The sequence below is a fragment of the Coenobita brevimanus genome, chromosome 92, assembly GCF_032717465.1.
Source record: "Coenobita brevimanus isolate Jiangsu-jjx chromosome 92, ASM3271746v2, whole genome shotgun sequence".
NCBI lineage: Eukaryota > Metazoa > Arthropoda > Malacostraca > Decapoda > Coenobitidae > Coenobita > Coenobita brevimanus.
This window is the reverse complement of record NC_137045.1, coordinates 19,004,189-19,026,021: the sequence shown is the minus strand read 5'-3', so window position 1 is coordinate 19,026,021 and position 21,833 is coordinate 19,004,189. Positions and strand designations below refer to the sequence as shown.

At 42.3% G+C, this 21,833-nt stretch overlaps 1 protein-coding gene and 1 non-coding gene across 2 annotated transcripts in view; both read right to left on the bottom strand.

Annotated features, from left to right (window-relative positions):
- Nucleotides 1-21,833, bottom strand: part of Ciao1 (cytosolic iron-sulfur assembly component 1) — a 120,851-nt gene that overhangs the window by 63,702 nt on the left and 35,316 nt on the right. Inside the window, exons 2-3 of the mRNA XM_080282205.1 lie at nt 10,595-10,700; nt 10,148-10,252 (exon numbers count right to left, since the gene is read on the bottom strand). Of these exons, the coding sequence (XP_080138331.1) occupies nt 10,148-10,252; nt 10,595-10,653 (164 nt within the window). The 5' untranslated portion in view covers nt 10,654-10,700. The remainder of the gene's footprint in view (nt 1-10,147; nt 10,253-10,594; nt 10,701-21,833) is intronic.
- Nucleotides 15,657-15,775, bottom strand: LOC145412303 (5S ribosomal RNA). The gene has a single exon (XR_013899563.1). It is a non-coding gene; the product is annotated as a 5S ribosomal RNA (ribosomal RNA).

The window sequence follows — 21,833 nt, the reverse complement described above, 5'->3', positions numbered from 1 at the left end:
CCTATTTTGAAGTATGCAATACACGTATACAGTACTATACTATTGTACAGACATTAAAAAATAAAACATAAAACTAATTACTGTAGAATTAGTACTGTAGTATTAGACAGTGCAAGGCCTAATGCTCGCCCAATCTCGGAGACTCCCTGCCCCTCCTCGTGACATCCTATTATTTCCAATTTCCTTTCAAGAGTGAGAGTACGATGCTGTTTCTTCCCTGCAGCTGGTCCCCGGATGCTGGAGATGATGCAGGGCACTTGGGAGGCATGGGGAAAATACGAAAAGGTGAAGAATTGCGAAAAACAGCGTAACGTACAGCGATGCTGAGAGGAGAGGACAGACGTGACTCGATTGAGAAGCATGTGAAAATGTGTTTACCAGAGAGGGGTTAGTTCGTTTTCTCGCTGCAAGTGAGCGCAGCGCTGTGCAGCGCGCCCATTTTGAATTTTCGTATTTCCTCTTGTATCGCTTTTCGTACCATCAAGACAGAGGCTTTTCGTATTGTGGAATTTGTCCTACATTCATCGCTTTCGTACCATCGAAAATTCGTACATTGAGTTTTCGCATACCGAGGACTCACTGTATTCACCAGATTTGGCCCCCTGTAGCTTTTTCCTCTTTTTGAAAATGGAACTCCAACTGAAAGGACTAAGATTTATAACCACTGAGGAGATCGGGAGGAGATCCAGGAGGAATTGCAGAAGGCCCTGAACATGCTGATACTCATGGACTTCCAGAACACATTTTGACTGTGGGAGAAGTGCTGGGATCGATGTCTGCCTGCCCAAGGAGACTGCTTTGAAGGGGATGGTGGTTATTAGGACGACGTAAGATTTTTTTCCTTCGTTAGTCAAATTTTGGGAACTTTGGGGTAGCACTTTGTATATCCTATTTATGTTCTTCTGTGTGTGTGTGTGTGTGTGTGTGTGTGTGTGTGTGTGTGTGTGTGTGTGTGTGTGTGTTTGTTTTAAGCCTTTCCATGTTTGTGGTTGCTATGGTCATGGCTCACTTTGGGCTGACATAATTTATTACTGTCCAAATGAACCATCTGTATACTGTTTTCTGTTATTCTGTTGTTTGAACATGATGCTTGTGATTGTTTTTAAGGCTCTGAAGTTACAAAAGGCCTTTGAACTTATGATCGCATGTTAAGAAAAAGGCATGTGTATATCGAAAATGCCCTTAAGTTAGAGAATTAAGTGATGTTTTCACTAAGCATTCTCCTTGAAGGTACTCAAAGGAAGTGATTTCAAAATCACTTACACCACCATCCAAGTGTTCTAAATGGTGACTGGACAAATCATCCCAGTCTATCACACAGGGAAGCATATGTAAAACAAGCATCAATGGCTGTCCAATTCTGCTGCCACAGGAACGCTGTGGATAGCCACGCTCATCCTGCCACCAAACCCATTCTTGATCATCCACAATCACTGATGGATTGCACTGACTGTTTGGAGGTGCAGCCTTTGCAATGGCTCCTCTTGAGCTTGTTAGCTTTGAAGTTTTCTTTTTTCTTATCTTTCTTTTCAGGTGTCTGCATTAAGTTGTTTAGTTTTCCTTTCTCTTTTTCTCCATATTTGGTGAAGACTTTCCTTCCTTTCTTCCATCCTTGTTTGACTAAAGAGGAAACTTCCATTCTTGCTGAATGCCTGCTGCAGTATTACCAACTTCTTACAGTTCTGGGCAGCTTAGCAAAATGTGTTCTAGATTTTCCTCAGCCTCTCTACCCAGTGTACATGGTGTTTCTCCATTGTTATGCCTTTTCCTGTCACTAAGAGGGAACAAGTTGGTGCATGCTCTATATAATATGACTGAGGATGGGCAGTTGTCATACATTTGGTCCTCTTGTACATCTTTTTTCTGTGAGTTACAGACAGAAAGGTTTGCTTTATTCTGGAGCTCCTCTATCCATCTGGCTTCACCCCACTGCCTTTGCTGTATCCCTGATGTTTTTCTTTCCCAACCTTTGGATGTCTGTGTACTTTATTTGTGTATTTTCCATGTAAAAATCAGTAATTTTCATACAGTTGTTTTTCTTGTCATCTCTGACTGTTCTTGTTAATGATTTCAATAGCCAGTTGTGCCCTTCTTCTGTACTATTTAGGTAATGAATTCTGGTTTCCTTTATTCTTGTGTTCACAAGGGATGCCCCAACTTCTCTCAATGTACAGTGAGGTGCATACTTTGTAGCACCATGTATCTGTCTGTATACACCATTTTCAATCTGTTGTTGCTTGTTTATTTTGGTTTCAATTAGGTTCATGTTATTTGTGCCATAGTATATGGATGGCAGCGCTAGGTTCTTCCACTACGCTTTCCCAGTCGTGACTTTGTTACTGCTTTGTAATTATGGAGTTGGTTGTGTCTGCCAATTTTGTGCTTCTTTGATCATCCCTGTCTGTGTTCTAAAGCTACTTCTTCTGTTTTCTACTGTCACGTCAAAATATTTGATGGTATCTGTCACTCTGATTCCACTAATTTCTGCTGCCTGTTTACCCACGTTGTATATTGCAGTACAACATTACTCTTCTTATTTACTTCTAGGCCACAGTTCTTACAGATTTCTATTCCAAGTTGTTGGCTGCTTCTTCAATAGAGTGGGCTAAGAGTAGGCAGTTGTCAGCAAAGAAAAGTAAATCAATTTTTGAAGGTCTCATCCAAAAACTTGTGTCTTTCCTTTCAAGTTCCTTCATTAAAATTTATGCTATCAGTTTAAACAATACTGCAGATCCAGTGTATCCTTGCCTTATCCCATTGAATACTGATATTTCTTCTTTAACACTGTCATGAAGCTTTAAGGCTGTACCTGTACTGTTAACTTAGTATATCTCTGCCACTGCATCTTTCAGTAATGCATGTATCTTGTTGGCAACTAGTGTTTCAATTATTTTGCCTCTTTGTATTAAATTGAATATTTTTGAAAAACTGATGGCTATTAATATTAACGTTCTCTTCCACCAGAATGCGTCTTCGATGCGGTACTGTAGTGTGAGCAGGTTTTCCTCAATTCTTCTGTGTGTGAATCACACAGGATTTTCCTTTACTGCATCATTAATCACCAAGTGTTTATCTATTTTGTCTCCTAGCAAAACACATGAATAGTTCGTATGAATCCTCTTAACCCCTAAAGCGCGGGTCGTCACGTTTGCGACGCTCGCCAAAAAGGACATAACAGCGGATCATCGCATTTGCGATTCGAGTTAATTTTGAATAAATGCGGGCAAGGATGTTCCAGCTGGTATTGTCTATCAGTACCACCACCCTTTAGCTACAATTAGCATACTTTACCTTTGTACTACTGACCTCCGTTGTTGCCAAGTACAGTATCGCGTTTTTCCCCCCTCCCCCCACCACCACGGCCCGGCCAGCCTGGCTGTGATACATGGCAGCGCTCTGACTGCTCAGAACTGTAAATCTGCGCTCTCCTCTCACAAGCAGTTTATGCTAATAGGAAATGCTTGTTTCCCCAGTTGTCACACTAGCTTTTTTTCGCACGGTTTACCCCTGTTTAGCGTCAGTTTACCGCAGGCTTTCAAAGTGACATTATGGTGAGTTCTAGCTCTTCCGAGTCAGTGCGAGCGGCCGACAGGAACGAGAATAAAGTGACGGGTGTAAGGCAGAATAAAAAGCGCGCCGTGGTGATCTTTTGGGAAGTAATATGATTGAAAATAATGTAGTATACGTGTTTTTAGCTGTGAAAATGGAAATGTTTGTTGAGTGACGGGAAGACTGCCACCGCGCTGCATGTCAGCCGTACGCTTCGTTGATTTTAGCCTTATTTTCAGTGCTTATTGTACAAATACGGATTCCAAACTACCTATATGTTGTAGTATAAAGTTTACTGTGACAGAATGAGGCTGTGGTAGAGGGAAAACCAGGTTGCTGGAGGTGTGAATATGAAGATTTTGTTACCCAACTTTGCAAGTCTCCACAAGTCCTTGGGTAGTCCATGAAGGCTCAACACCTGTCTCTGGAGAAAGCTGAATGTAAGTACTATCTGACATACCAAGTATAATGTTCTAGGGTTAATCTCTGATTTTTGGCTAATATTTTCCTCAGACCACGATACAACCTCGCCACCCGGGGGGGGTCGGCTGTCCATTGGCTGCGCTTTAGGGGTTAAGTTTGTATGAAATGTTCTATCTACCTTATTATTGCCAGATGCCTTATTCCCATAAGGGGTGGCCACAAACAAATTGCCTCCATGTCGCCCTGTCCCCTGCCATTCACTCCCCTCCCCCCAGCCCCCCCCCCCTCTCATATACCACTCCACTCCATCCCTCCATCTCAATTTCAGCCTCCCCCTCCCACTCCCCCCACTCCGTCTCCCTTACATACACTCTCCTAGTCAGTCTGTCGCTTTCCATCCTCTCCACATGGCCAAACCACCTCAGTATATTTCTCCTAACACTTTCTGTCACATCCACATCCGCACCACAAAGCTCCTTCATTTCCTTATTTGTCAGTCTCTCTCTCTCCATGTAACACCATATCCTGCTCTCAAATAACTCATTTCCACAGCTCTCACTCTTGACTGGTGCCCTTCCACAAGTTCCAAGCTCTGCTTCCATACATTAGAGTTGATATCATGGTACAATCATGCAGTGACTTTTTTATTTCCAAGCTCAATTTCCTGATTCTTATCACTGCTTTCAAAGAACCAGTTACCTTTCTTCCTTGCTGTACCCTTTCAAGCATTTCATTCTCCAAACTTTCATCCTTACTCAACACACTACCCAATCACTTAATTGCACTAACATTTTCCATTTCCTCCTCATTAATCCTTACTGTATATTCAGTAACTTAATTTCTCTCGAAACCACAACTTTATTCTTCCCTACATTGCATTGACCTTGAGATTCCGTTTCTTACACACACTCCCAAACTCATTCGCCAAGCCTTGCAGTTCCCCTTCGTCTTCCCTTAACAGCATGCAGTAGTATCATCTGCAAACAAAAGTACAGGAAGTTTCCAAATGCTGCCCTCTCTCATTAAGGCTTCTCCAATTCACTGCCCTACTTTGTATCTCTTTCATAACCCCATCTGTATATAGAATGAACAGCCATGAAGACATGACACGTTCCTGTTTCAATCCAACATTCCGACAGAAAAAGTCACTCAGTTCACCATCCACAAGCACTGCAGCATTAGCACCCTCATACATACTATTCACAGCATTCAACAGCCTCCCGTTAATTCCGTATAGTCTTAACATATTCCACATTCCTTGTTGATCCACCCTGTCATATGCTTTCCCCAAATCCATGAATTCCCCATACAACTTCTTTCCCTTCTCTAGAAAGTTTTCCACTACAGACCAAAGGATGAATATCTGATCTACACAACCTTCCTTTCTTAAAACCTCCCTGTTCTTCTCGAACTAATTCCTCTTTTCTTTCCCTAACTCTGTCAATAAGTATCCTACCATATACTTTTCCTATTACACTAAGAAGACAATTGCCCCTATGATTACCACACTCTTCTTTTTCCCCTTTTCCACTGTCCAGGGGAACAATTATACCTGACTTCCAATCCTCCAGGACTCTACCTTCCTCCCACGCCAGTCTACACATCTTCCATATCCATTCTACCATTATCTCTCCCCCCTGTTTCAGCATTTTACACCACACACTCAGTCAATTCCTGGGGCTTAAAAATTGATTTTCTTCATTGCTTCTACTACTTCCATCCTACTGATCTCTTCCTCCTTTCTCACCTCCCTCCTTCTCCCATCCATTCTCCAGCTACTTATAGTCACATTACTTTCAAGCTCTATGTTTAACAGTTCCTTAAAGTTCTCTCTCCATCTGTTCACTTTTTCTTCATTCTCCGCCATCAATCTGCCATTATTATCCTTCACTCCCCCACTAACCACTTTATCACCCTGTCTAACTCTCTTTATCTCCTTCCAGAACATTTTCTTATGTTCCCTCCACTTTATACTAAAATTCCTTCCAAATTCCTCATCCACTCTCTTCATACTCTCTCTTACTAATCTTTTCACCTCTCTCTTTCTCTCTACATAACTCTCTCTTCCATCTCTCAATTTCCTCCATGCCTCTACTTCCCATCCACTCACTATATGCTTTCTTATTTTGTGCCAAAGCCTGTCTTACCTCTTCATTCCACCATCCTGTTCCTTGCACTTGTCTTCTCTTCACCCCACACACCACCTCACATGCTGCACAGATTTCTTCTGTGAATATCTAGCACACATCTTCCACCTCCCCCATCTGCTTCAAATCATATTTACCAAATTTCTCCTCCACGTCTCTTTTATATTCTGTCTTTTTTCCATCCTCCTTAAACCTTTTTCCTCCTTGTAGGGACTACTTCCTCCTGTCCTTCCCTAATTCTGTTCATCCATTGCATTTGTACCTTGACTTTCAGAAGTCCACTCCCCAACCTCTGTATGCTCTTGCATCCATTACACATCTTCTCATTCTCTCATCCACATATATGTACTGGGTAATCAATCATTGCCTTCCATCCACTCAGTTCACCAACCACCCTTCTCATCACCTGCCACTTATACTTGTGTATCATTTTGTGTCTAAAGAGAGTGTTGGCTATCACCAACCACCTTCCCACACAAACGTCCACTAGAGCATTGCCATTCTCATCTACTTCTATAGGCACACCCCACTCACCAACTACTCCATCCACCTTCACATTTCCTACTTCTTCAATCATATCTCCATTCAAAAACACTCTCATTCCTCTCATACTCTTCCATGCAAGCTTCCACATTTGCCCTGAACTCTTCTTTCGCTCTGCTTGTACAATTTTGCATTGACACATACACACAATTGCCCACGTTTGTATTCCTACTTACAATCTTACCCACACAATCCTTCAGCCAACTGATTCATACTGTATTCTCCTTCCATCTCTTGCAAACAACAATACATACACCCTCTTTTGCCCTCTCATTCTCACCTACTCCCGCTCATATACCCCATCCATACTCCCACTCTCTCATATTCTCACCTCACCATTTAGTCTCTGTTAATCAACATATATTCACTTTTGCACCCTCAAGCACCTGGACAATCTCACTTTCACCTCATCATTCACACCTTTTGCATTCCATATTTCAATGCGTACCCTGTCCTTTGTCCGGTCCTTGGTTGTCACCTGTTGGTCTGTCCTGGGGTGAGGCATTTTGTTTGTATTTTTAATCAGCTGTTTTCTGAGGAGGGGCTCTAACTCTCTGCCAACCCATTTGCTGACACGTAGGGAACATGTGTTGGTTGGTTATAAGGTTACCACCCGGCATATTAAATGATTCCCTGGTTTACAGGAAATCATTTGCCTTGTCACTAAATGTAGAGTTACCCTGAAATAGAGTACCACTACACTGAGTGAGTGGATGATAGGCACCCCCAGTGACCAGTAATGAAATGTTGGTTAGAGTAATTAGTCTTAAATTTTTTGCTGTGAGCTTTTTGCCTTTTGGGATGGATGATTTCCACTCCTCTGGTTTTTCTTGAGGTTTCAGTTATTGTATGAAGATTTCTGTCAAGGTATTTAAATGTTTCATTTTCAGTCAGTGCTTTGTTCATTTCACGTTTTGTCCGGTCCTTGGACTTGATGCTTTCTTATTCTTAATATTTTGTGCTGCATATTTTACTGCTTTTTCAGTGATCTGCAGTTTCTTCATTGGTTTCATTTCTATTTCAATACTGTATGAACAGCCATATCTATATGTTTTAGTAACTGCTCTGGGAATGCTATCTCTTTGACTTTCACTTTTCACCATGTGCTTGTAATGTTTCTAGGTAGGTCTGTTTGATCTGCTCATTCCATACTTCACTTATGCACTTATTATGTTTGCTATAAACACTTTCCCAACATTTCACTAGATCCTCTCTTGCTCTGTCCTCATCCAGTAGTCTCCCTTCTGTGTCATACAAACTGATGTCTTGCATTTCTTCCTCTCTCTACATTTTCCCAAGAGATTTGCTTCTGTTTTTATGGTCTTTTCTTTCTTCGGTTTCATTCAGCTCATATCTGGTTAACTCCTTTTTTATAATGGAGTTTGTTTCTTCTGCTTTAAGTACAGAGCATTATATAATTATATAAGTTATCCAGGGTTTCTCTGGCACCATACTCTCCTTCACACATTTTTGCCTCATTTTTCTTTTTAATACATTATCAGCTACATTCTTCATTGCCTTACTTATTTGTGAAATATCAAGTAAGTTTTTGTTCTTAATTTTGTTTTCTACTTAGGCAGTATATTTTTCCAAAGTCTTTTTTGTTAAATGTTGGTGGGCGTGCTCACCATCCACTCACTTGATGTAGTGTTGCTCTCAGATGCCTGCCTTTTCCTCTCTTCCTTCTTGCCATCCTTCCTCTTCTGTCCTTCTTTCCTTCATTTTTTTCTCTTCCTTCTGTCTACAGGTGACTCTACACTGAGTGATAAGCCAAATGATTTCCTGTACACCAGGAAACCATCTACTATGCTGGGTGGTAACCATATAACCAAATTATGGCACCTGGTGGTTTAGTGGGCACTTAAGGCACTCCAATCACATTAAGCCTATGCAGGTTTATATCCAAGGGGTGGTTGGGGTTTATTGCTTGCATAATGCCACTCAGGAATGAGTGAGGCTGGTCACTCTCATCTTAAATGTGAGGACCAACTTTCCCAGCCCCAGGCTTTTATGCTCTTAATGGGGCAACACTAGATTGGATGATGATGATGTTTGTCCTCCCATTCTCCTTTCTTGAAATTTGGTATTATGATTATATCTTGTGAGAGATCAATTTGGATTAGGTTATGGTTTTATGTGTCTCTTCTTGCATTTCATCACCATCACTGCCCATCCACTGTCTCCTTCTCTACAGAGTTCTGGTTGTGGCTGTCTAGTATGTGTTGTCTGTTGTTTGAAACTGTATATATATATATATATATTTTTTTTGGTGAATCTTATGTTTTTATTGGTTTGAGAGGTATACAAATATAGGGAGTTGTGTAATAATAATGGAATGTCATTTGATGCTCTTGTTTACAAGTGAGGCTCACATGTAAGGGCAACATGGAAGGCACCTACTTCCTCCTCTTCATGAAGGATGAGTACTGCAATACACATTGCAAAAATATTCATTTGGTTTGCATCCCTGATAGTTCAGGCAGTTCTGTCATTTATTTTGCGAAGTCCTGGTCTCCTCCATGTGGCCATGGCTGTCAAGTGTGTGTCATCTACAGTGGACAAGGTTCGCTGACCTTGATTGTGGCCAGGCCAGAAAAAACACTCCTAATTCAATTAAGAAGAAGAAGGTGGCTGGGAACACCTTGTTATGAGCAACACTATTTTGGGCTGCCATTCTGTGCTGCCGCTGGCTTCTGTTCTATGAATGGACTACCCATGTGATACTTGTACTTCAAGCCCCATGAGGCATTACGCAGTGATCCCTTGGTTATCACACACTTGGTTATAGTGGTCTTCGTTATCAATGCTGGACAAAAATCTGCATTCCTGCTGTTATTGCAAATTCTGGCTAGAAAACTTTTTTATTGTGCACCTTAGCTGGTTTCTGCTAACAATGATTGTGCAAAATCTGGTTCTGAGGGATTCGAAGATCAGGCCCTACTTAAGACGTTTGTAGTCAGGTCTACAAACTCTCCACCTCTAGTCTTAGAACTCCTTACTTCAAGCCCATCTCAGGTCTCCAAATGGTACATGTTTCTTCCTTATTGTGCCCTTTTCATAATTTTCTATTAACCTAACCATGTCAATGTGTGTGTTACTGATACTTACCATAACAATATTCACGTATTTAGTGGGCTTAAATTGCTGTAAAAGGGAAAAATTTGGGTTTACAATTGGGGTGCCTAGTACCAATTAGGATAAATCCTATAGGTTCTGTGCTTTCGTTATCACATACTAAGCATGGTACCAACTATGCCCTATAACCAAGGGATCACAGTACTCATTCCTCAGATTCCCAAGTCTATGATGATCTCCCATCACCACTTCTAATGCCTGTGGGGTTTTGTATGAAACTGAATGCTACTTCCTATGATGCATTCAAAAGGAGGGATTGGAGAGTGTAAAATTGCACATTATCAGAAAATTAAATACCATACATTTAAATCTTTTGTTAGTTAATGAGGTTTTACCTAAAGAAAACTTACTTTTTGCTGTAAGGTTCCACCAGAAGTCCTACATTGTCCCAAGATTCTGCCAGAGTCAAAGGGGCCAGGCTGTTCAACTTTTGTACTACTTCACTCAAATCCATGCTGCAGGAGGATGGATATGTCACTTACTAAGCATGTTACACCCAACATACAATCCTACTATCCTTGGCATGAAGTATGAGAGCTCACAGTCAGGTAAAACTATCAAAACTTCCAAATGCTTAGCAAATGATTAAGCTCAACATGTGGTGCATTGGTCAAAATATCTTAATGCTTAGAAATGACTGAAGCCATACAGTAGTTCACAACATTAGTTAAACTGCCTAATATTTGGAAGTGATTGGGCTAGTAAATTGCACTGATCAACACTACCTAATGCATTGCCTGAATTGTCAACAGTCATGCAATACAGGTATGATACAGTTGTCACAATTTCCTACTCACCTGTACAATCTGACGTGGAGGCACCTTACTAAAGGATGGTGTAGCCGAATACAATTCATACACAACGTGAAGCAGCAGATATCACTCTACTCCAATTGCTTCCTTCCTGCAACAATATATTCTAATGAGGAGTTTGTTGTTGTTGTTGTACAGCTTAATGCACTACTATATTACCTTCTCTAACATCTTGCTGCATCCTCCACAAACCCACAACATCCACTATATTACATGGCAGCACATCCACCCACCACCAAGGAACATCAAAACAACACCCAGCACACGATACCATGCACAAATACTGTCATCTCTCCCCCTTCGCCCACCTCAGACCAGCTTCCAGAAGCATATCCACACTCAGAACACTAGCCGCTCCATTCAGTCACTTAAAGACAACACATAGCTGCATGCACGGCCTCCTGACATCTACCCTTCTGAATCCTATCTCCTTCGTGAGGACAGGGTCCACCTGGCCAGGCTGAGATGCGGGCACCATCCAGCCCACATAAGCTACCAGAAGTGGCTGGATGACTCCGTCACTGATGCCTGTCCAGGATGCAACACAGCACCCCATACTATTAAGCACATTATGGAAGACTGCATTGCACACAATCACCTACGCCAACAACACAACATACACTCTTTGAGAGCTCTGTGGGAAAGCCTGGTCTTGGCCATGGCCTTCCTAAGGACTCGGGGCTGTTCGGCCAGACTGCCTAGGGAACAATTACTACTACTTCTACTACTACCACCTTCTTTAACAGTTTACTGTCATCTTAACCCACATCAATAACACATATATCCCTCTGCACTTACTCCCATAGTCCTGCAATATCTTTCTTTGCTTTTACCCATTCATTCACTTCAAACATTCTCCTTCTTCTCTCCCCAAACATATCTTCTTTTCCCTTTTATTTAATTAATGATGAAGATAGAGCTATTGTCACTGAGTCCACAGCAATGTACTGTATGTATGTATGCAAATACAATATCTCACAAATTTTTGATCCACTGTGGTTCTCCACTGAGACATAAAGTGGGTCTCAGAAGATGATTCAGTTTTTATACAGACTGATCAAAGGTCAAGGTCAAAGTTTAGGGCATGACATTATATCATGAATGTCTGATCCAGTTTGAATCAAAGTTGGCACATACAGTGTGTGTGGGGATAAGCTGTTGTTGTTGTTGTTGCTGTTGAATAACCCTGGTATGTGTAGCCGAGCAGATCCATCATATGCAGGCAAGTAACTGACTGTTCAGGGCAGTTCCATGCAATGAACTGATGTTCCCTTGTGGCAGACAGCAGAGTGTGGAGGTTTGGTTCCTGGATGGATGATGCATTTACATCTTTCCACCAAGAAGGTTCCACATTACTCTGTTATTTGGTTATATTACATCTTTCCACCAAGTAGGTTCCACATTACTCTGTTATTTGGTTATATTACACCTTTCCACCAAGTAGGTTCCACATTACTCTGTTATTTGGTTATATTACACCTTTCCACCAAGTAGGTTCCACATTACTCTGTTATTTGGTTATATGGTTGCCATCTAGCAATGTAAATGGTTTCCTGGGTTATAGGATACCATCAGGCTTGTCACTCAGTGCAGAGCCACGTGAAGTGAGAAGGATTGTAAGAAAAACTGACAGGAAGCATGGGAGAAATAAGACAGGAGGGCTGCCACAGAAAAGAAAAATAAAGTGAGGAAAGAAGTAGACACCACTACATCAAGTAATTCAGTTTTGATGGGGAGTGATCATAAGTCAAAGTGACAGATCAAGGTTTGGGCATGGCATCACTGTACTCTCAGAACACTTCTAATCTAGTTTCAGTTGAAACTGTTACATCCAGTTTTCTTAAAATAAAGTACCCCACCCATCTCAAAGCATCTTCCTGTCATTACCTCCATGCTCAATCAAGTACTTTAGTTTGAGCCTCAGAGAACTTTTCCTTAGGCTCACTCTTTTATCTCTCTCTCTCTCTCTCTCTCTTTTTTTTTTTTTTTGAAAGCTCATACTACTGTTAGTTACCTCAACAACACACAGGGAGTATGTAATTGCTTTTCTCCTCTCCTATGGCAATAGGTAACTGCACAGACTACAGTACACTTGTAAGAGATGTGTACAAAACAGTAACATACACAGCATTAGCTTGGACTTAGCTGTGTCATTATGGCTGATTTCCCTACCTCAAGGTGGTGAGTGACATCCCCTACCAAGTTCTGGCCACACTCTACTTGGCAACCCTCATTAAACATCTCATACAGAAAATTCTTTTGAAGCTATCCAATATACCATACATTAACAGACTCTGCCCAATTTTACTTCCCTATTAAAAAAAATGAATGTTTGGAATTCATATGATGAGGTTACCTGCTGTAATAACATACTGCAGACGTTGGCATACACACTTAATATACTGGTATACTGTATAACATTAATTTGCTTCCCTCACTTCATCATAATCGTCACTTTCATTTTATGTTTGGTTTTCATGTATCATGGATGCATCTAGATCTAAAGTTCACACACATCGCACTGTCCCTTGTCCTCCTCATTCTATCTCTCTGTTGACGGCCTGCTACCTCTATACCTGCACTTCTACACTTCATCATGAACTCCCTGGGTCTGTCTTCTTGGCATGACTAAACCACCTCAATCTCTTCTTTTGTACTTCCTTCTTGATGCTCTCCACCTCCAACTTTCTCCTCAGCTCTTCTATGGCTATCTCATCATCCAGCATTATTCTACATATCCACTGGATCATTCTCAGGCCATTTCATTCCATTCACACCATATCTTCCTCTTTGACACCCAGCATTTCACTATCATACAATATGATCCCAACACATGTACTGTACCAGATACTTTCCCTTTGTGGACCAGTATGCACCCTTGCAATGACACTCTGCAAGGATAATTCTTGTAACTACGAAAATGAAGAGAACCGCAACACAGGCTAAAGATGACGTAAAAATAAAAGTATGCTGACATTTCTCTGCTGGCTGTGACTGTTGATGTTACCTAAACTATTTTTATATAATAGCAACAGGAGCACATGACTAAAGAGCATGAGAAGAAAGTATTTGTCACTTGGGGAGGAATGAGAATTAGGGAAGAAAAGACAATCATGGCTGTATGAACTTTTGCTCATGACTGTACATTGATGAATGACTGTTTAAACATGGAGGTGAACCTATAAAAATTATAGAAAATTAACATACTGTTAATGTTATATATGTAATGTTAGGTATGTAATATTATAATTGCACAGTCACTCAGGGTGTATGCTGTAGCACCAGCCGATCAGGGTGGTACTCCCAAGGGGAAAGGGAATCCTGGTGACAGAAAGAACTGGAACTCCTGTTTCACTAGCTACCAGAATATCTGACCATCCCCTTTTACTGACCTTTTCAGTGTGACATTAACATGGAGAGTAGACCAGCATACTCTCCTAAATGCGTCCTCTAACTATCTCATGCACTACCTTACATGTGCTTTACATATTACAGTACACAACATATCCCACTACATCACAGTGGCTGACGTCAACAAGGGCATGCGGCCAGAAAACTCTGCCCCAGCTACCTAGTAGCAGACTTATTGAATGGAGGCATGACGAGGGCTCCACAAGCAGAGATTTGGGGGCTGGGATGGGATGGGGCTCGAACCTGTGCTAGAGGGTATAGGGTACTGCGGTTCTGCCCAATAGAGAGGGGCCCAAGCCTGGGAGTAGTGCCCCAGGAGGCTGCCCTATCAGTGGGTGTATAATGGCGGGACAGTTACAGGCCCAAGGCGTGCTCGAACAGTGTCCCTGTTGCTGTCCTGGTAGGGTGCCCTGAGACCACTGCCGCAGCCACTGGTCACAGCTGGTGGGCCATGGGTCCCAGATCCCATGCTGGGAACTTTGGGGTGGGTGGGCCTGTAGTCTGCTCTCCCTGTTACTTTTACCAATTATGACAAAAAAGACAGAGAATCAAAGCAAACCTGAGGAAACTAAACCATCCAAGGGAATCAGAGTGGCATCATGGAATGTGGGAAGTAGTTAAGGCATTGAGTAGGAGGTGGGTGGATGCTGGATGTGTGCAAAAAGTCAAGTATAGGGGAGGATCAGCCAGAATGACTGCTAGGAGGGATTGTCATTACAAGTTATTCTGGCAGGGTAGGGCAGCTTGATATGGTGGTGTGGGTGTGCTGGTTCAGAAGAAATGGGTGGAATATGTCATGAATGTCAGTGAAAGGATAATAGGAATGAAAATCTTGTTCGGTGGGAAAATGTTTTCATTTGTATCGGCGTATGCTCCACAGGCGGCTTGGATGAGGTAAAGAAAGATAGATTCTGGGATGACTTAATACGTGTAGTAAGTAGTAAGGGGGATGATAAGATTGTAGTTTGGGAGGGGACTTAAAGGGGCACATAGGTGAAGCAGCTCAAGGATATGAAGGAGTACACAGGGGATGTGCATATGGTACAAGAAATGAGGACGGGGAAAGGATACTAGAGTTTGGGGAGGCAATGAACATGACTGTGGCCAATGCACATTTTACAAAAAGAGAGAGTACAGTAAACACTCAATTATTCAGCATAATAGAGCCAACAACATGTCTGGATAGTGAATCAGTCCAGATAATGGACTTCTTCCCTGGCCCCCCTCTGTACATACCCTGGCTTTGAAAGCCATTGTAAAAGGTCACTACAGTGCATCATACAACACTTATTCCTGGTATTTTACACTAGTCTATCTGGTCATGTAGACCTATGAGTCACAGCCAACAAATTACCATGGTCATGCAAACCCATCAACCACAGACAAGCAATCACCACTGCAGGGCCATACTCTGCAGTGACATGAAAAAAACAATGAAACCTGCCTGGTCGGGCGAAAATGTTCGTGCGGCCATAATATCCACCAGGACGCAAGTATTTTGTCGGGATTCATTCATTCATTCATTCATTGCCAGACGCCATGTATCCCAAACAGGGTGGCCAAGGGCTTAGAGTTAATTGTTTTACAAGGAGGGGCACTAATCCTCCACCAACCCCACTTGACACGTAGGGAGTTATGCCAACAGCATCTGGTGTTCCCAGGCGGTCACCCATCCAAGTACTAACCAGACCCAACGTTGCTTAACTTCACTGATCGGACGGGAAGCGGTGTACTCAACGTGGTATGGCCGTCGGGATAAAATGGAAAAATGCATGAATAATGGTTTCGATTAGCCAGATCATTGCGTCCAGACAGTGGATTGTTCAGATAATGGATGTCCAGATAACTGAGGGATAATTGTAGGCTGATTAAATATGAGACTGGGGAAAATAGCTGCCAGATAGACTATTTCCTGGTCAGGAGAGCTGATTGGAGGTTAGTGAGGGATGTTAAAGTTATAGGGAGCGAGGAGTGTGTGCAGCAACACAAGTTATTGATACGTGATATGATACTTAAGGAGTGGGTGATGAAAAAGAGGACCTGTGCATCCAGGAGGAAAATATGGACGTTGAAAAACCATGCAGTAAGGGATGCCTTCTACAGCAAGATCAGCAGAGTGGTGGCTGAACAGAGAGCTGTTGACAGAAGTGTTAAAGAACAATACAGAGCTCTCAAGAAGAACCTCCTGAGAGTTACTGATTCAGTATGTATAAGGACAAGGGGTCTACCATGACACATAGTAACTTGGTGGTAGGATGTAGGTGTAGAACCTGCAGTTAAGGAGAAAAGAAGGCTTTTCTGGGAATGGAAAAAAGGTGGTAACAAAGAGGAATACTTGGTGGCCAAGCATAGGGCTAGAAAAGAGGTTTACAGGACAAAGTCTGAGTCTCAGAGACTTTTATTTGATAACCTAAATATGATAGTGTGGAAAGGAAGAATATGATATTTAAGGTGGCAAATCAGATGAAGCGGGAAAACAGGGATGTCATTGGTGAGCAGTGTGTGAATATTGATGAAGGAACGGTAGTGGTGAACAGTGAGGATATTACAGGCACCTGGAGAGAGCATTATGGCCGGTTGTTGAATGAGAAGTTTCACTGGGAGAGTGAAGGTTTGAAGCCAGCAGATCCAGCATGTGGCCCTTGGCATTTGATTGACACTGCTACTGTGAGCAGGGCAATAGGCAGGATGCAGGTGGGGAAGGCTGCAGGTGTGTCTGGGTTGACTGCTGTACTGCTGAAAGCCTCAGGAGATATAGGAGTGGGGTAAGTAGCAAACTTGATAAATATGATTATATATGAGTGTGTTGTCCCAGATGATTGACTAAGGAGTGTAATTGTTAATGTCTACAAGGAGAAGGGTGATACCCTGGACAGAGGAAATTATGGAAAGAGGAAATTGGACCTGATAATGAAAAAATGCAGAGAGTTCTAAAAGGTATGATTAGAGAAAATGTGAATATTGATGAGATCCAGTTTGGGTTTATGCCAGGCAAAGGGACCACTGATGCCATCTTCATTGTTCAATAGCTTTAGGAAAAATACATAAGAAAGAAAAGGGATCTGTACTTTGTTTTTGTTGATTTGGAGAAGACCTTTGACAGAGGCCATAGAGGTGGTGAAGTGGGCAATGAGAAAGTTTGGGATCAAGGAATGGCTGGCTAGGGTGATTAGGGCTATGTATGTGGGTACTTGCACCCAGGAAAGGGTGAGTGGAGGTTTAATTGATGAGTTTTCTATGAATGCTGGTGGGCATCAGGGGTGCGTCTTGAGCCTCTTGTTGTTTTTCATGGTGCTTGAAGCCCTCTTACATGACATCAGAAATGGATTTCCACGGGAGATGTATGCTGATGATTTGGTGTTGACTGTGGAGACTGAAAGGGAGATGAAGGAAAGATTTAGGAAGTGGAGAGATGGTATGGGGGACAAGTGCTTATGAGTAAATGCAGATAAAACAAAAGTGAAGGTATCTAGGGCTGGTGGCAGTACTGTCAAAGAAGAGGGAGAGTGGGCATGAGTGATTTGCCACAAGGGTGTGGAAAGTAATGCCATCTTGTGCAGTGTTTATGATAAGTGGGTGCATAAGAGATGTAGTGTTATTAGAGGCAGACTCAAAATAATGCTGATTTCATGTGTGGGGTGTGGCAGGCTAAGACTGTCAGGTGTGAAAAAACTGATCTTGCTAGCGAGTCTCTTGACTGCGTGGATAAGTTTTGTTGTTTAGGGGCCATGTTATGTGCTGGAGGTAGGGCCGGAACTAGCTCAGTGACTAGAGTGAGGTGTGGTTGGAAGAAATTCAGGGAGCTGTTGCCTATCCTGATACCGAGAGGGCTCTCCCTCCATGCTAAGAGATCTTTGTAAGCAGTGTGTGCTAGAAGTGTAACGCGCTATGGCGGTGAGACCTGGACAGTAAAGGAAGAGGATATTCATAGGCTCAAATGTACAGAAACAACAGTCATTAGGAAGAGAGAGTTATATGTAGGAAGGAAGAGAGAGGTGAAAAGATTAGTAAGAGTGAGTAAGAAGAGAGTGGATAAGGAATTTGGAAGGAATTTGTGTGTAAAGTGGAGGGACTGTAAGAAAATGTTCTGGAAAGAGGTGAAGAGAGTCAGAAAGGGTGGCAATGAAGTTAGTAGGGGAGTGAAAGATAAAAATGGTAGATTACTAGTGGAAAAGGGAGAAAAAGTGTGCAGATGGAGAAACACTTTAAGGAATTGTCGAACACAGAGGATGGAAGTAATGCGAGTATAAGTGGCTGGGAATGGCTGGGAGAAGGAGGAAGGTGGGAAGACAGGAAGGAATCAGTAGGATAGAAGTTGTGGAAGCAATGAAGAAAGTCAAATTGGGGAAAGCCCCAGGAATTGATGGAGTGTGTGGTGAAATGCTAAAGCATGGGGGAAAGATAGTAGTAGAATGGATGTGGAAGATGTGCACTTGTGCAGATTGGCCTGGGAGGAAGGTAGAGTCCCAGAGGATTGGAAGTCAGGTATAATTATTCCTCTGTACAAAGGAAAAGGGGAAAAAGAAGTGTGTGATAATCATAGGAGTATTTGTATTCTTAGTGTAACAGGAAAAATGTATGGTAGGATAATTATTGACAAAGTTAGGGAAACAACAGAGGAATTAGTTGGAGAAGAACAGGGAGGCTTTAGGAAGGGCAGAGGTTGTGTAGATCAGATATTCATTCTTAGATCTTTAGTGGAAAAGTTTCTAGAGAAAGGAAAGAAGTTGTATGCGGCCTTCATGGATTTGGAGAAAGCATATGACAGGGTGGATAGACAAGGATTGTGGAAAGTATTAAGAATATATGGAGTAGATGGGAAGTTGCTGAATGCTGTGAAGAATATGTATGATGGTGCTAAGGCTGCAGTGTGTGTGGATGGTGAACTGAGTGAATTTTTCTCTTTGAAGGTTGGTTTGAAACAGGGATGTCTCATGTCTCCATGGTTGTTCAATCTGTACATGATTGGGGTAAAAAATGAGATACAAGGTAGGGCAGTGGATGTTGGAGTGGCCCTAGTGAGAGAGGGTAGTACAGTATTTGGAAACTCCCTGTACTGTTGTTTGCAGATGATACTGTGTTGTTAAGTGAAGACGAAGGGGAGCTGCAAGGCTTGGTGGATGAGTTTGGGAGAGTGTGTAAGAAACGGAATCTAAAGATGAATGTTGGGAAGAGTAAAGTGATAGTCTTTGAGATAGATGAAGTCAGTGAATGTACAGTGAGGTTGGATGGTGAGGAAATGGAAAACATGAGTATGTTTAAGTACTTGGGAAGTGTGATGAGTATGGATGGAAGTTTGGAGGGTGAAGTGCTTGAAAGGGTACAACAAGGAAGAAAGGTTGCTGGTTCCTTGAAAGCAGTGATAACAAACAGGGAAGTGAGCATGGAAGTAAAAAAGTTACTACATGACAGTATTGTGATACCAACTCTAACATATGGAAGGGAAGCTTGGACATTGTTGGAAGGACACAGGTCAAGAGTGAGAGCAGTGGAAATGAGTTATTTAAGAGGAGCCTGTGGAGTCACATGGAGAGACAGGTGGACAAATGAGGATATAAAGGAGCATTGTGGTGTGGATGTGGATGTGATAGGAAGCGTTAGGGGGAACACAATGAGGTGGCTTGGCCATGTGGAGAGGATGGAGGGTGAGAGACTGATGAGGAGAGTGTATATGAGTGAAGTGGAGGGGGGGAGAGTGAGGGGGAGGCCGAGAATGAGATGGAGGGATGGAGTGGAGAGGTATATGAGAGGGGGGGTGTGAGCTGGGAGCAGGGCAGTGAAATGGCGGGGGAAAGGGTGACGTGGAGGCAATTTGTTTGTGGCCACCCCGTACGGGATTAAGGCGTCTGGCAATAGATAGATAGATAAATAGGTGGACGTGCAGTGTGTCCCTGAGTGCGAGGTCTGGGGGGACTAGGTTTACGATGGAAGAGTTGAGAGGTAGGATGGGACTTGAATGTATTTTGTGATGAGGAGAGGTAGATTGGGATGGTTTGGGCATGTGGAGAGGAAAGGGGATGATTATTGGCTGCAGAAAGTGAGACGTATTAATGTTAGAGGTACGGTTGCAAGGGGCAGACTGAAAAAGATCTGTGATGAGGTCAATGAGTGTGACCTCTAGGACAAGGGACTGAATAAGGAAGCTGCCAGAGATTAAGCAACATGGAGAGCCAACACTAGGTGACCGAGACTGATGCAGGCAAGTATGTTGGAGCCTTAAAAAAAAAAAAAAAAAAAAAAAAAAAAAAAAAAAAGTGCTGTGTTGCTTAAAAATACAATTGAAACTCATTAATTTGGCATGACTCGGGCTAGAGCTCCACCAAATTATCCAATGTGCAGGACCTTACTCTTTCATCTGTATAATTACCAAACATGCAGGGCAGATCACAGACACACTTACCTTGTCCTATATTTTTGCATAGTTAGTTCAACTGTTATTTCAAAGCTAAACACTATTATTTAATGACAATAACTTTCCACATATATTGGCAGTTTTCTATTCTCTTGTGCTTGAAGGAAGTATCAATGTAACAGCACTCTGATCACTTTCCTTACTACCTAACTTGGCCTCATGTTGCTTTGTCTCTCTGATGCATGTACAACTGTCTCTAATATTCATACCTGTCAGTTTACTGCATGGCATGATCTTACATAAAGCCTTCTAGAAAGAATTTTCTCCTTTTTCCCCTCAACAACAATTAGCACTGCACATCCTGTTGTGACTTATAATTTTATGACTTGGCCGATGTCAGTATCAGTTCAATGACTTGAAAATTTGTTCGTAACCATAACTCTAACAGTTCATTATTTGGTCCACTGCAGAACCAAGCCTTTTCCTAGGAGGAAGTATAGCCAGTAGTAACCCTTCCCCATGCTGACAAAGTATGAAGGGGAAGCAGTGTGTGGGAAGAATATTGTACATGAAAGATGACATTCTGTAATGGCTATAAATGTGTGTGTGTCAAAATCTGTTTATGTCGTTGGTGGAACGGACTGGGTGCAAACACATGCAAGCATACGAAAGGGAATACTTGAAGAATCAATTTTAAATATCTACCAAAGCTTGGGTTTTGAATTTCAGCACAGGTAGATTATGAGTAAAACACTGTACAGTAACATCATGGTTCCCTTAACTTCAAGCTGATGTCAAAAATATTAGTTACATGTATTCCATGTAAGTAAAAATAGTCAAAAGAGGCAAAATTCCCAAATACTGGATGCTAAATCAATGATATTCTGCTATACTTGACACGGTATCTCTTAATTTAATTACCCTGCAAAACTATCTATCTATCTATCTATCTATCTACTATAGCCCAACGCCCAAATCCCACAAAGGGTGGCCGCAAACAAAACGTCTCCAAGTCGCTCTGTCACCCACCATTTGACTGCCCTCCCCCCAACTCATTCTCCCCTCCCTCATATACTTCTCAACTCCATCCCTCCACCTCATCCTCGGTCTTCCCCTCCCTCTCCCTCCCTCCACCTCACCTACATACACCCTCTTAGTCAGTCTTTCATTCTCCATTCTCTCCATATGTCCAAACCACCTCAGTGTATTTCTCCTAATCTTCTCAACCACATCCACATCCACCCCACAACATTCCTTCACTTCTTCATTCGTCAACCTGTCCCTCCATGTCACTCCACATGCTCCTGTCAAGTAACTCATTTCTACTGCTCTCTCTTGACTTGTTCCCCTGTAGCAAGGTCCATGCCTCGCTTCCATACGTCAGGGTAGGGATCACAATACAGTACTATCATGCAGTGACTTCTTAACTTCCATACTCACCTCCCTATTTCTCATCACTGC